A 14,375-nucleotide genomic window follows, 5' to 3' on the forward strand; every position below is an offset into this window, starting at 1 on the left:
TGTCACCTCTGTGGGGCGCTGTGCCGGCCGTAGTAGTGACCTGTCACCTCTGTGGGGCGTTGTGCTGGCCGTAGTAATGACCTGTCACTTCTGTGGGGCGCTGTGCCGGCCATAGTACTTACATGTTACCTCTGTGGAGCGCTGTGCCAGCTGCAGTACTTACCTGTTACCTCTGTGGGGCGTTGTGCCAGCCATAGTACTTACTTGTTACCTCTGTGGAGCGCTGTGCCAGCTGCAGTACTTACCTGTCCCCTCTGTGGGGTGCTGTGCCAGCTGTAGTACTTACCTGTCACCTCTGTGGGGCGCTGTGCCGGCCGTAGTAGTGACCTGTCACCTCTGTGGGGCGTTGTGCTGGCCGTAGTAATGACCTGTCACCTCTGTGGGGCGCTGTGCCGGCCATAGTACTTACATGTTACCTCTGTGGAGCGCTGTGCCAGCTGCAGTACTTACCTGTCCCCTCTGTGGGGCGTTGTGCCAGCTGCAGTACTTACCTGTTACCTCTGTGGGGCGTTGTGCCAGCCATAGTACTTACTTGTTACCTCTGTGGAGCGCTGTGCCAGCTGCAGTACTTACCTGTCCCCTCTGTGGGGTGCTGTGCCAGCTGTAGTACTTACCTGTCACCTCTGTGGGGCGCTGTGCCGGCCGTAGTAGTGACCTGTCACCTCTGTGGGGCGTTGTGCTGGCCGTAGTAATGACCTGTCACCTCTGTGGGGCGCTGTGCCGGCCATAGTACTTACATGTTACCTCTGTGGAGCGCTGTGCCAGCTGCAGTACTTACCTGTCCCCTCTGTGGGGCGTTGTGCCAGCTGCAGTACTTACCTGTTACCTCTGTGGGGCGTTGTGCCAGCCATAGTACTTACTTGTTACCTCTGTGGAGCGCTGTGCCAGCTGCAGTACTTACCTGTCCCCTCTGTGGGGTGCTGTGCCAGCTGTAGTACTTACCTGTCACCTCTGTGGGGCGCTGTGCCAGCTGTAGTACTTACCTGTCACCTCTGTGGGGCGCTGTGTCAGCTGCAGTACTTACCTGTAACCTCTGTGGGGGCTGTGGCAGCTGTAGTACTTACCTGTCACCTCTGTGGGGCGCTGTGTCAGCTGCAGTACTTACCTGTCACCTCTGTGGGGCGCTGTGCCGGCTGCAGTACTTATCTGTCCACTCTGTGGGGCGCTGTGTCAGCTGCAGTACTTACCTGTAACCTCTGTGGGGGTTGTGCCAGCTGTAGTACTTACCTGTAACCTCTGTGGGGCGCTATACCGGCCGTAGTACCTACCTCTCCCCTCTGTGGGGCGCTGTGCCATCTGCAGTACTTACCTGTCACCTCTGTGGGGCGCTGTGCCGGCTGCAGTACTTACCTGTCACCTCTGTGGGGGCTGTGCCAGCTGCAGTACTTACCTGTCACCTCTGTGGGGGCTGTGCCAGCTGTAGTACTTACCTGTCACATCTGTGGGGGCTGTGCCAGCTGTAGTACTTACCTGTAACCTCTGTGGGGCGCTATACCGGCCGTAGTACCTACCTCTCCCCTCTGTGGGGCGCTGTGCCATCTGCAGTACTTACCTGTCACCTCTGTGGGGCGCTGTGCTCTCAGTAGTACCTACCTGTCCCGTCTGTGGGGCGCTGTGCCAGCTGTAGTACTTACCTGTTACCTCTGTGGGGCGCTGTACCAGCTGTAGTGCTTACCTGTCACCTCTGTGGGGCACTGTGTCAGCTGTAGTACTTACCTGTCACCTCTGTGCGGGGCTATACCGGCCGTAGTACTTACCTGTCCACTCTGTGGAGCGCTGTGCCTGCTGCAGTACTTACCTGTCACCTCTGTGGGGCGCTGTACCGGCTGCAGTACCTACCTGTCCCCTCTGTGGGGCGCTGTGCCATCTGCAGTACTTACCTGTCCTCTCTGTGGGGCGCTGTGCCACATGCAGTACTTACCTGTCACCTCTGTGGGGAGCTGTGCCTGCTGCAGTACTTACCTGTCACCTCTATGGGGCGCTGTGCCGGCTGCAGTACTTACTTTTCCCCTCTGTGGGGCGCTGTGCCGGCCGTAGTACTTACCTGTCACCTCTGTGGGGCGCTGTGCAATCTGCAGTACTTACCTGTCACCTCTGTGGGGTGCTGTGCCGGCCGTAGTACTTACCTGTCACCTCTGTGGGGCGCTGTGCCATCTGCAGTACTTACCTGTCACCTCTGTGGGGCGCTGTGCCATCTGCAGTACTTACCTGTCACCTCTGTGGGGCACTGTGCCAGCTGCAGTACCTACCTGTCCTCTCTGTGGGGCGCTGTGCCATATGCAGTACTTACCTGTCCTCTCTGTGGGGCGCTCTGCCACATGCAGTACTTACCTGTCACCTCTGTGGGGCACTGTGCCGGCTGCAGTACTTACCTGTCACCTCTATGGGGCGCTGTGCCGGCTGCAGTACTTACCTGTCCCCTCTGTGGGGCGCTGTGCCATCTGCAGTACTTACCTGTCACCTCTGTGGGGCGCTGTGCCACATGCAGTACTTACCTGTCACCTCTATGGGGCGCTGTGCCGACTGCAGTACTTACTTGTCCCCTCTGTGGGGCGCTGTGCCATCTGCAGTACTTACCTGTCCTCTCTGTGGGGGCTGTGCCACATGCAGTACTTACCTGTCACCTCCTTGGGGAGCTGTGCCTGCTGCAGTACTTACCTGTCACCTCTATGGGGCGCTGTGCCGGCTGCAGTACTTACTTGTCCCCTCTGTGGGGCGCTGTGTCGGCCATAGTACTTACCTGTCACCTCTGTGGGGCGCTGTGCCATCTGCAGTACTTACCTGTCACCTCTGTAGGCTGCTGTGCCGGCCGTAGTACTTACCTGTCACCTCTGTGGGGCGCTGTGCCATCTGCAGTACCTACCTGTCCTCTCTGTGGGGCGCTGTGCCACATGCAGTACTTACCTGTCACCGCTATGGGGCGCTGTGCCGACTGCAGTACTTACTTGTCCCCTCTGTGGGGCGCTGTGCCATCTGCAGTACTTACCTGTCCTCTCTGTGGGGGCTGTGCCACATGCAGTACTTACCTGTCACCTCCTTGGGGAGCTGTGCCTGCTGCAGTACTTACCTGTCACCTCTATGGGGCGCTGTGCCGGCTGCAGTACTTACTTGTCCCCTCTGTGGGGCGCTGTGTCGGCCATAGTACTTACCTGTCACCTCTGTGGGGCGCTGTGCCATCTGCAGTACTTACCTGTCACCTCTGTGGGGCGCTGTGCCATCTGCAGTACTTACCTGTCACCTCTGTGGGGCACTGTGCCAGCTGCAGTACCTACCTGTCCTCTCTGTGGGGCGCTGTGCCATATGCAGTACTTACCTGTCCTCTCTGTGGGGCGCTCTGCCACATGCAGTACTTACCTGTCACCTCTGTGGGGCACTGTGCCGGCTGCAGTACTTACCTGTCACCTCTATGGGGCGCTGTGCCGGCTGCAGTACTTACCTGTCCCCTCTGTGGGGCGCTGTGCCATCTGCAGTACTTACCTGTCACCTCTGTGGGGCGCTGTGTCACATGCAGTACTTACCTGTCACCTCTATGGGGCGCTGTGCCGACTGCAGTACTTACTTGTCCCCTCTGTGGGGCGCTGTGCCATCTGCAGTACTTACCTGTCCTCTCTGTGGGGGCTGTGCCACATGCAGTACTTACCTGTCACCTCCTTGGGGAGCTGTGCCTGCTGCAGTACTTACCTGTCACCTCTATGGGGCGCTGTGCCGGCTGCAGTACTTACTTGTCCCCTCTGTGGGGCGCTGTGTCGGCCATAGTACTTACCTGTCACCTCTGTGGGGCGCTGTGCCATCTGCAGTACTTACCTGTCACCTCTGTAGGCTGCTGTGCCGGCCGTAGTACTTACCTGTCACCTCTGTGGGGCGCTGTGCCATCTGCAGTACTTACCTGTCCTCTCTGTGGGGCGCTGTGCCACATGCAGTACTTACCTGTCACCTCTATGGGGCGCTGTGCCGACTGCAGTACTTACTTGTCCCCTCTGTGGGGCGCTGTGCCATCTGCAGTACTTACCTGTCCTCTCTGTGGGGGCTGTGCCACATGCAGTACTTACCTGTCACCTCCTTGGGGAGCTGTGCCTGCTGCAGTACTTACCTGTCACCTCTATGGGGCGCTGTGCCGGCTGCAGTACTTACTTGTCCCCTCTGTGGGGCGCTGTGTCGGCCATAGTACTTACCTGTCACCTCTGTGGGGCGCTGTGCCATCTGCAGTACTTACCTGTCACCTCTGTGGGGCACTGTGCCAGCTGCAGTACCTACCTGTCCTCTCTGTGGGGCGCTGTGCCATATGCAGTACTTACCTGTCACCTCTGTGGGGCGCTCTGCCACATGCAGTACTTACCTGTCACCTCTGTGGGGCACTGTGCCGGCTGCAGTACTTACCTGTCACCTCTATGGGGCGCTGTGCCGGCTGCAGTACTTACCTGTCACCTCTGTGGGGCGCTGTGTCAGCTGCAGTACTTACCTGTCCCCTCTGTGGGGCGCTGTGCCATCTGCAATACTTACCTGTCACCTCTGTGGGGCGCTGTGCCATCTGCAGTACTTACCTGTCACCTCTGTAGGGTGCTGTGCCGGCCGTAGTACTTACCTGTCACCTCTGTGGGGCGCTGTGCCGGCCGTAGTACTTACCTGTCACCTCTGTGGGGCGCTGTGCCTGCCATAGTACTTACTTGTCCCCTCTGTTGGGGCTGTGCCAGCTGTAGTACCTACCTGTCACCTCTAGGGGTGCTGTGTCGGCTGCAGTACATACCTGTCACCTCTGTGGGGCGCTGTGCCAGCTGCAGTACTTACCTGTCACCTCTGGGTGATGCTGTTTCGGTGGCAGAACTTACCTGTCTTCTTTGTGGAGGCTCTGTGCCAGCTGCAGTGCCTGCCTGTCACCTCTGGGAGGCACTGCCACCTCTGGGGGGCACTCTGACCTCTGGGGAGCGCTGTGACCTCTAGGGGGCATGCTATTTATCAGCAGATTGGTTGGTGACTAAATGTCTGTGATAATAACTGCAGATTTCTCTTCCAGATGTGAACTGCTCGTATTTCAAACACTTCACCTCCGGAGAAAACGCTGAAATCCTAGAAGTCACCACCCAGAAAGGTAAGTGTGGCAGTTAGGGGCAGGTGCAGATGGCAGCAGGGAGAGGGGTGCAGATAGCAGTAGGGAGAGGGGTGCGGGGGCAGGTGCAGGTGGCAGCAGGATGCAAGGGCCGGTACAGGTGGCAGCAGGGTGCAAGGGCAGGTACTGGTGGCAAGAGGGTGCTTGGTACGGAGACATGGACAGTTGGCAGGAGGGTGCGGGTGGCAGCGGCATGTACAGGTGGCAGCACGGTGAAGGGGCAGGTGGCAGCAGGGTGCAGGGGCAGGTACAGGTGGCAGCACAGTGCAGCTTACATGGGCAGGTAGCAGGAGTGTGCTGGTTGCAGTGGCATGTACAGGTGGCAGCACGGTGCAGGAGCAGGTGGCAGCGGAGTGCAAGGGCAGGTACAGGTGGCACCAAGGTGCAGGATGCATAGGCAGGTACAGGTGGCAGCATGGTGCAGGGGTAGGTCCAAGTGGCACCAGGGTGCAGGATGCATGAGCAGATACAGGTGGTTGCAGGGCAAAGGGGCAGGTGACATCAGGGTGTAGGATGCATGGGCAGGTACAGGTAGCAGCAAGGTGAAGGGGCAAGTGCAGGTGGCAGTATTTTGCAGGATGCATAGGCAGGTACAGGTGGCAGCAATGTGCAAGGGCAGGTGCAGGTGGCAGCAGGGTGCATGGGCAGGTACAGGTTGCAGCAGGGGCAGGTACAAGTGGCACCAGGGTGCAGGATGCATGGGCAGGTACAGGTGGAAGCAAAGTGCTGGTGCAGGTGGCAGCAGGGTGCATGGGCAAGTACAGGTGGCAGCAGGGTGCAGGGGCAGGTACAGGTGACAGCAGGGTGCAGGATGCCTAGGCAGGTACAGGTGGCAGCAATGTGCTGGTGCAGGTGGCAGCAGGGTGCATGGGCAGGTACAGGTGGCAGCAAGGTGCAGGGGCAAGTGCAGGTGGCAGTAGGGTGCAGGATGCATAGGCAGGTACAGGTGGCAGCAATGTGCAAGGGCAGGTGCAGGTGGCAGCAGGGTGCATGGGCAGATACAGGTGGCAGCAGGGGCAGGTACAAGTGGCACCAGGGTGCAGGATGCATGGGCAGGTACAGGTGGAAGCAAAGTGCTGGTGCAGGTGGCAGCAGGGTGCATGGGCAGGTACAGGTGGCAGCAGGGTGCAGGGGCAGGTACAGGTGGCAGCAGGGTGCAAGGGCAGGTACAGGTGGCAGCAGGGTGCAGGGGCAGGTACAGGTGGCAGCAGGGTGCAGGGGCAGGTACAGGTGGCAGCAGGGTGCAAGGGCAGGTACAGGTGGCAGCAGGGTTCAGGGGCAGGTACAGGTGGCAACAGGGTTCAGGGTGCATGGGCAGATACAGGTAGCAGGGTGCATGGGCAGGTACAGGTGGCAGCAAGGTACAGGGGCAAGTGCAGGTGGCAGTAGGGTGCAGGATGCATAGGCAGGTACAGGTGGCAGCAATGTGCAAGGGCTGGTGCAGGTGGCAGCAGGGTGCATGGGCAGGTACAGGTGGCAGCAGGGTGCATGGGCACGTACAGGTGGCAGCAGGGTGCAGGGGCAGGTGCAGGTGGCAGCAGGGTGCAGGGGCAGGTACAGGTGGCAGCAGGGTGCATGGGCAGGTACAGGTAGCAGCAGGGTGCATGGGCAGGTACAGGTGGCAGCAGAGGGCAGGGGCAGGTACAGGTGGCAACAGGGTTCAGGGTGCATGGGCAGATACAGGTAGCAGCAGGGTGCATGGGCAGGTACAGGTTGCAGCAGGGGCAGGTGCAGGTGGCAGCAGGGTGCAGGGTGCATGGGCAGATACAGATGGCAGCAGGGTGCATGGGCAGGTACAGGTGGCAGCAGGGTGCATGAGCAGTTACAGGTGACAGCAGGGTGCAGGGGCAGGTTCAGGTTACAACAGGGTTCAGGGGCAGGTTCAGGTTACAACAGGGTTCAGGGTGCATGGGCAGATACAGGTAGCAGCAGGGTGCATGGGCAGGTACAGGTTGCAGCAGGGGCAGGTGCAGGTGGCAGCAGGGTGCAGGGTGCATGGGCAGGTACAGGTGGCAGCAGGGTGCATGGGCAGGTACAGGTGGCAGCAGGGTGCAGGGGCAGGTGCAGGTGGCAGCAGGGTGCAGGGGCAGGTACAGGTGGCAACAGGGTGCAGGGTGCATGGGCAGGTACAGGTAGCAGCAGGGTGCATGGGCAGGTACAGGTGGCAGCAGAGGGCAGGTGCAGGTGGCAGCAGGGTGCAGGGTGCATGGGCAGGTACAGGTAGCAGCAGGGTGCATGGGCAGGTACAGGTGGCAGCAGAGGGCAGGTGCAGGTGGCAGCAGGGTGCATGGGCAGGTAGAAGGTAGCAGCAGGGTGCATACGCAGGTACAGGTGGCAGCAGGGTGCAGGGACAGGTACAGGTAGCAGCAGGGTGCATGGGCAAGTACAGGTGGCAGCAGGTGCAGGTGGCAGCAGGGTGCAGGGTGCATGGGCAGGTACAGGTAGCAGCAGGGTGCATACGCAGGTACAGGTGGCAGCAGGGTGCTGGGGCAGGTACAGGTAGTAGCAGGGTGCATGGGCAGGTACAGGTGACAGCAGGGTGCAGGGGCAGGTACAGGTGGCAACAGGGTTCAGGGTGAATGGGCAGATACAGGTAGCAGCAGGGTGCATGGGCAGGTACAGGTGGCAGCAGGGTGCATTGGCAGGTACAGGTGGCAGCAGGGTGCATGGGCAGGTACAGGTGGCAGCAGGGTGCATGGGCAGGTACAGGTGGCAGCAGGGGGCAGGTGCAGGTGGCAGCAGGGGCAGGTACAGGTGGCAACAGGGTGCATGGGCAGGTACAGGTGGCAGCAGAGGGCAGGTGCAGGTGGCAGCAGGGTGCAGGGTGCATGGGCAGGTACAGGTAGCAGCAGGGTGCATGGGCAGGTACAGGTGGCAGCAGAGGGCAGGTGCAGGTGGCAGCAGGGTGCAGGGTGCATGGGCAGGTACAGGTAGCTGCAGGGTGCATATGCAGGTACAGGTGGCAGCAGGGTGCAGGGACAGGTACAGGTAGCAGCAGGGTGCATGGGCAGGTACAGGTGGCAGCAGGTGCAGGTGGCAGCAGGGTGCATGGGCAGGTACAGGTAGCAGCAGGGCGCATACGCAGGTACAGGTGGCAGCAGGGTGCTGGGGCAGGTACAGGTAGCAGCAGGGTTCATGGGCAGGTGCAGGTGGCAGAAGGGTGCAGGGTGCATGGGCAGGTACAGGTAGCAGCAGGGTGCATACGCAGGTACAGGTGGCAGCAGGGTACAGGGGCAGGTACAGGTAGCAGCAGGGTGCATGGGCAGGTACAGGTGGCAGCAGGGGCAGGTGCAGGTGGTAGCAGGGCACAGGGTGCATGGGCAGGTACAGGTAGCAGCAGGGTGCATAAGCAGGTACAGGTGGCAGTAGGCAGGGCAGGTAACATTGGTGGTCACCCCCAGTGTTGCCTGCGGGGCAGAATTGTCTTCGCTGAGGGATGGCATTATCTGCGGTGAGGACAGGACAATAATCCCCACTGGGCACTGTGGGATTATCACCTCACTGACCCCGGAGCGAGCACACAATTCCCGGCTGTCACATTCCCGTTGGCAGCAGCTGTCTATTAGACGTCTTCATTCTTTTTACTCTCGGGATCTCCGCTTGCTGTCAGAAGTGTAAATTGCTCTCCTGACCTGGTCCTCCTTACACAGCTGAGGGTTTGTTACAGTGTATCAGTGCAGACAAAGACAACATCAGCTCTCCTCCTACCTACACCACGCTGATACAATGTAACAGTGCCTCAGCTGTGAGCAGGACAATTTGCTGTGTTGGAGGGGAGACCACCAGTGAGCTGCGCTGACTGCCCTGCGGGTTTCTCTCTGCAGAGTACAGCATTTCGGCAGCCGCCATCGCCATCATTGGGGTGGGCTTCATGACCATCGGCACAGTCTGCACGCTGCTGTCCTTCAAGCAGAAGCTGGACTACCTCCTGAAGCCGGCCGGACTCTTCTATATGTTCTCAGGTACGTCCAGGAAGGCTACACCCACAGGACTCCTAACCTGCACCAAGTAGTCTGTAAGGTGGGGCGCTGTACAGGCGCCTGGCATAAGGCAAGTGGTCCCACTGTCCAAGACATCTTACTTAAAGGGGCGGTAACCTGCTTGTTGGATCCCTTTTAATATACACTGTCATGGCCCCCACACATCATTACTACTCCTGACAGACACAGATATACAGATGCTTCTCACAAAATTAGAATATCATCAAAAAGTGAAACTCATTACATACAGGGTGATCTATTTCATGTGTTTATTTCTGGTAATGTTGATGATTATGGCTTACAGCCAATGAAAACCCAAAAGTCATTATCTCAGTAAATTAGAATACTTTATAACCCCAGCTTGAAAAATGATGCACTCAGTATTTGGTCGGGCTCCTTTTGCATCAATTACTGCATCAATGCGGCGTGGCATGGAGGTGATCAGCCTGTGGCGCTGCTGAGGGGTTATGGAAGCCCAGGTTGCTTTGATAGCAGCCTTCAGCTCGTCTGCATTGTTGGATCTGGTGTCTCTCATCTTCCTCTTGACAATACTCCATAGATTCTCTATGGGGTTAAGGTCAGGCGAGTTTGCTGCCAATCAAGCCCAGTGATACTGGAAGTGTTGACAGGTGCCAAGTCCTGCTGGAGAATGACATTCCCATCTCCAAAAAGCTCGTCGGCAGAGGGAAGTGAACTCGCCTATTCTTAACAATCCTTTCAGGGCTGCGGTTATCCCGGTGGCTTGTGCACCTTTTTCTACCACACTTTTTCCTTCCACTCAACTTTCCATTAATATTCTTGGACACAGCACTGTATGAACCCCCAACTTCTTTAGCAATGACCTTTTGTGGCTTACCCTCCTTCTGGAGTGTGTCAGTGACTGCCTTCTGGACATCTGTCAGGTCAGAGTCTTCCCCATGATTGTGGAGCTACTGAAAGACTAAGGGACCTTTATAAACTCTTAGGAAGCCTTTGTGAGTGTTTTTTATTAATTATTCTAATTTACTGAGATAATGACTGTTGTTTTTTCATTGGCTGTAAGCCATAATCATCAACATTAACAGAAATAAACACGTGAAATAGATCACTGTGTGTAATGATTCTATATAATATAGGAGTTTCACTTTTTGTATTTAAGAACTGAAATAAATTCACTTTTTGGTGATATTCTAATTTTGTGAGAATCACTTGTACATGTGTAGATCATTACTCCCTGTGTCCTCTCTGCAAACCATCACTCTTCCTTGTGGTGACACCTGCAGACCATCGCTCTTCCCTGTAGTGACACATGCAGACCATCGCTCTTCCCTGTGGTGACACCTCCAGACCATCGCTCTTCCCTGTGGTGACACCTGCAGACCATCGCTCTTCCCTGTAGTGATACCTGCAGACCATCGCTCTTCCCTGTGGTGACACCTCCAGACCATCGCTCTTCCCTGTGGTGATACCTGCAGACCATCGCTCTTCCCTGTGGTGACACCTGCAGACCATCGCTCTTCCCTGTAGTGACACCTGCAGACCATCGCTCTTCCCTGTAGTGATACCTGCAGACCATCGCTCTCCCCTGTGGTGACACCTGCAGACCATCGCTCTTCCCTGTGGTGACACCTGCAGACCATCGCTCTTCCCTGTAGTGATACCTGCAGACCATCGCTCTCCCCTGTGGTGACACCTGCAGACCATCGCTCTTCCCTGTGGTGACACCTGGGGACCATCGCTCTCCCCTGTGGTGACGCCTGCGTACCATCGCTCTTCCCTGTGGTGACACCTGTGGACCATCGCTCTTCCCTGTAGTGACACCTGCAGACCATCGCTCTTCCCTGTAGTGATACCTGCAGACCATCGCTCTTCCCAGTGGTGACACCTGCAGACCATCGCTGTTCCCTGTGGTGATACCTGCAGACCATCGCTCTTCCCTGTGGTGACACCTGCAGACCATCGCTCTCCCCTGTGGTGACACCTGCAGACCATCGCTCTTCCCTGTGGTGACACCTGGGGACCATCGCTCTCCCCTGTGGTGACGCCTGCGGACCATCGCTCTTCCCTGTAGTGACACCTGTAGACCGTTGCTCTCCCCTGTAGTGATACCTGCAGACCATCGCTCTTCCCTGTGGTGACACCTGCAGACCATCGCTCTTCCCTGTAGTGACACCTGCAGACCATCGCTCTTCCCTGTAGTGATACCTGCAGACCATCGCTCTTCCCAGTGGTGACACCTGCAGACCATCGCTGTTCCCTGTGGTGATACCTGCAGACCATCGCTCTTCCCAGTGGTGACACCTGCAGACCATCGCTGTTCCCTGTGGTGATACCTGCAGACCATCGCTCTTCCCTGTGGTGACACCTGCAGACCATCGCTCTCCCCTGTGGTGACACCTGCAGACCATCGCTCTTCCCTGTGGTGACACCTGGGGACCATCGCTCTCCCCTGTGGTGACGCCTGCGGACCATCGCTCTTCCCTGTAGTGACACCTGTAGACCGTTGCTCTCCCCTGTAGTGATACCTGCAGACCATCGCTCTTCCCTGTGGTGACACCTGCAGACCATCGCTCTTCCCTGTAGTGACACCTGCAGACCATTGCTCTTCCCTGTGGTGACACCCATGGACCATTGCTCTTCCCTGTGGTGACACCTGCAGACCATCACTCTCCTCTGTGGTGACACCTGCAGACCATCGCTCTTCCCTGTGGTGACACCTGCAGACCATCGCTCTTCCCTGTGGTGACACCTGTGGACCATCGCTCTTCCCTGTGGCGACACCTGTGGACCATTGCTCTTCCCTGTGGTGACACCTGTAGACCATTGCTCTCCACTGTAGTGATACCTGCAGACCATTGCTCTTCCCTGTAGTGACACCCACGGACCATTGCTCTTCCCTGTGGTGACACCTGCAGACCATTGCTCTTCCCTGTGGTGACACCTGTAGACCATTGCTCTTCCCTGTGGTGACACCTGCAGACCATTGCTCTTCCCTGTGGTGACACCTGCAGACCATTGCTCTTCCCTGTAGTGACACCCACGGACCATTGCTCTTCCCTGTGGTGACACCTGCAGACCATTGCTCTTCCCTGTGGTGACACCTGCAGACCATTGCTCTTCCCTGTGGTGACACCTGTAGACCATTGCTCTTCCCTGTGGTGACACCTGCAGACCATTGCTCTTCCCTGTGGTGACACCTGCAGACCATTGTTCTGTTTCTTGCAGGCTTGTGTATCATCATCTCGGCGGAGGTGATCCGTCAGTCCGTGCATCGGATGATTGACAGCAAGGAGACGGTGTGGATCGAGTACTACTACTCCTGGTCTTTCGCCTGCGCCTGCTCGGCCTTCGCTCTGCTCTTCATCTGCGGCATCGCCCTCGTGATCATCTCTCTTCCCCGGATGCCCCGGAATCCATGGGAAACATGTATGGACGCTGAACCTGAAATGTAAGAAGACCCCACAATCCCCCCAGGACGACGGGAGAGATGAGGGGGAGGGAACGAAGAAAAGTCCGGGGGCGAGAGACGCTCTGGACCCCGAGCCCCCGAGGACCGCACCTTCCCCTCCGCCGCTTTTATCTGTTTTTTACTGTATATAAGGTTTTATGTGAAGGATACAGCTTGTGGACCCCGGGACGCCAGTGACCACCCACAGGACCTGAAATAAGCAATGACCTCAGTCTCCTCCAGGATATTTAATAGCTCCAAGCCATAAGCTCACAATTCTTAAGAGACCTCATCAAAAATGTCAGTAGGTTCCCCGGACAGTGTGGGGGCCACACTGAGTGATTCCAGGAGTGTCAATGTGTTTATGTCTTAGAGGCCTGCCAGTTACCTTCTAGAAAACACTCTGCCCCGCCCACATGGGCAGGCTCCTCCCATCTACAGGCAGGAAGTTCCCAGTGCCACACCCCCGGAAATGCTGAGTAAGCTCTTCCCATCTATAGGCAGGCAGCTCACAGTGCCACACCCCCACACATACTGAGCAAGCTCCTCCCATCTATAGGCAGGCAGCTCCCTGTGCCACACCCCCAGACATGCTGAGCAAGCTCCTCCCATCTATAGGCAGCTCCCAGTGCTACACCCCTGGACATACTGAGCAAGCTCCTCCCATCCATAGGCAGGAAGTTCCCAGTGCCACACCCCCAGTCATACTGAGCAAGCTCCTCCCATCTATAGGCAGGCAGCTCCCTGTGCCACACCCCCAGTCATACTGAGCAAGCTCCTCCCATCTATAGGCAGGCAGCTCCCTGTGCCACACCCCCAGACATGCTGAGCAAGCTCCTCCAATCTATAGGCAGGCAGCTCCCTGTGCCACACCCCTGGACATACTGAGCAGGCTCCTCACATCTAGAGGCAGGCAACTCCCAGTGCCACACCCCCGGACATACTGAACAAGCTCCTCCCATCTATAGGCAGGAAGTTCCCAGTGCCACACCCCCAGACATACTGAGCAAGCTCCTCCCATCTATAGGCAGGCAGCTTCTAGTGCCCCCTCCCCAGACATGCTGAGCAAGCTCCTCCCATCTATAGGCAGGCAGCTCCCAGTGCCACTCCTCCACACATACTGAGCAAGCTCCTCCCATCTATAGGCAGGCAGCTCCCAGTGCCACACCCCCGGACATACTGAGCAAGCTCCTCCCATCTATAGGTAGGCAGCTCCTACTGCCACTCCCCCACACATACTGAGCAAGCTCCTCCCATCTATAGGCAGGCAGCTCCCAGTGCCACACCCCCAGACATACTGAGCAAGCTCCTCCCATCTATAGGCAGGCAGCTCCCTGTGCCACACCCCCAGACATACTGAGCAAGCTCCTCCCATCTATAGGCAGGCAGCTCCCTGTGCCACACCCCCAGACATGCTGAGCAAGCTCCTCCCATCTATAGGCAGGAAGTTCCCAGTGCCACACCCCCAGACATACTGAGCAAGCTCCTCCCATCTATAGGCAGCCCCCAGTGCCACGCCCCCAGTCATACTGAGCAAGCTCCTCCCATCTATAGGCAGGCAGCCCCCAGTGCCACACCCCCAGAAATACTGTGCAGGCTCCTCCCATCTATAGGCAGGCAGACTACAGTGCCACACCCCCAGACATACTGAGCAGGCTCCTCCCATCTATAGGCAGGCAGCCTCCAGTGCCACGCCCCCAGACATACTGAGCAGGCTCCTCCCATGTATAGGCAGGCAGCCTCCAGTGCCACACCCCCAGACATACTGAGCAGGCTCCTCCCATCTATAGGTAGGCAGCCTCCAGTGCCACACCCCCAGACATACTGAGCAGGCTCCTCCCATCTATAGGCAGGCAGCCCCCAG

At 57.8% G+C, this 14,375-nt stretch overlaps 1 protein-coding gene across 1 annotated transcript in view; it reads left to right on the forward strand.

Annotated features, from left to right (window-relative positions):
* CACNG1 (calcium voltage-gated channel auxiliary subunit gamma 1) overlaps nt 1–14,103 on the forward strand; it is a 41,001-nt gene extending 26,898 nt beyond the window's left edge. The window contains exons 2-4 of the mRNA XM_077257842.1: nt 5,012–5,086; nt 8,929–9,066; nt 12,289–14,103. Coding sequence (XP_077113957.1) covers nt 5,012–5,086; nt 8,929–9,066; nt 12,289–12,515 — 440 coding nt within the window. The 3' untranslated portion in view covers nt 12,516–14,103. The remainder of the gene's footprint in view (nt 1–5,011; nt 5,087–8,928; nt 9,067–12,288) is intronic.
* The last annotated feature ends 272 nt before the right edge of the window (nt 14,104–14,375 follow it).

This window comes from Ranitomeya variabilis, chromosome 4 (assembly GCF_051348905.1).
Source record: "Ranitomeya variabilis isolate aRanVar5 chromosome 4, aRanVar5.hap1, whole genome shotgun sequence".
NCBI lineage: Eukaryota > Metazoa > Chordata > Amphibia > Anura > Dendrobatidae > Ranitomeya > Ranitomeya variabilis.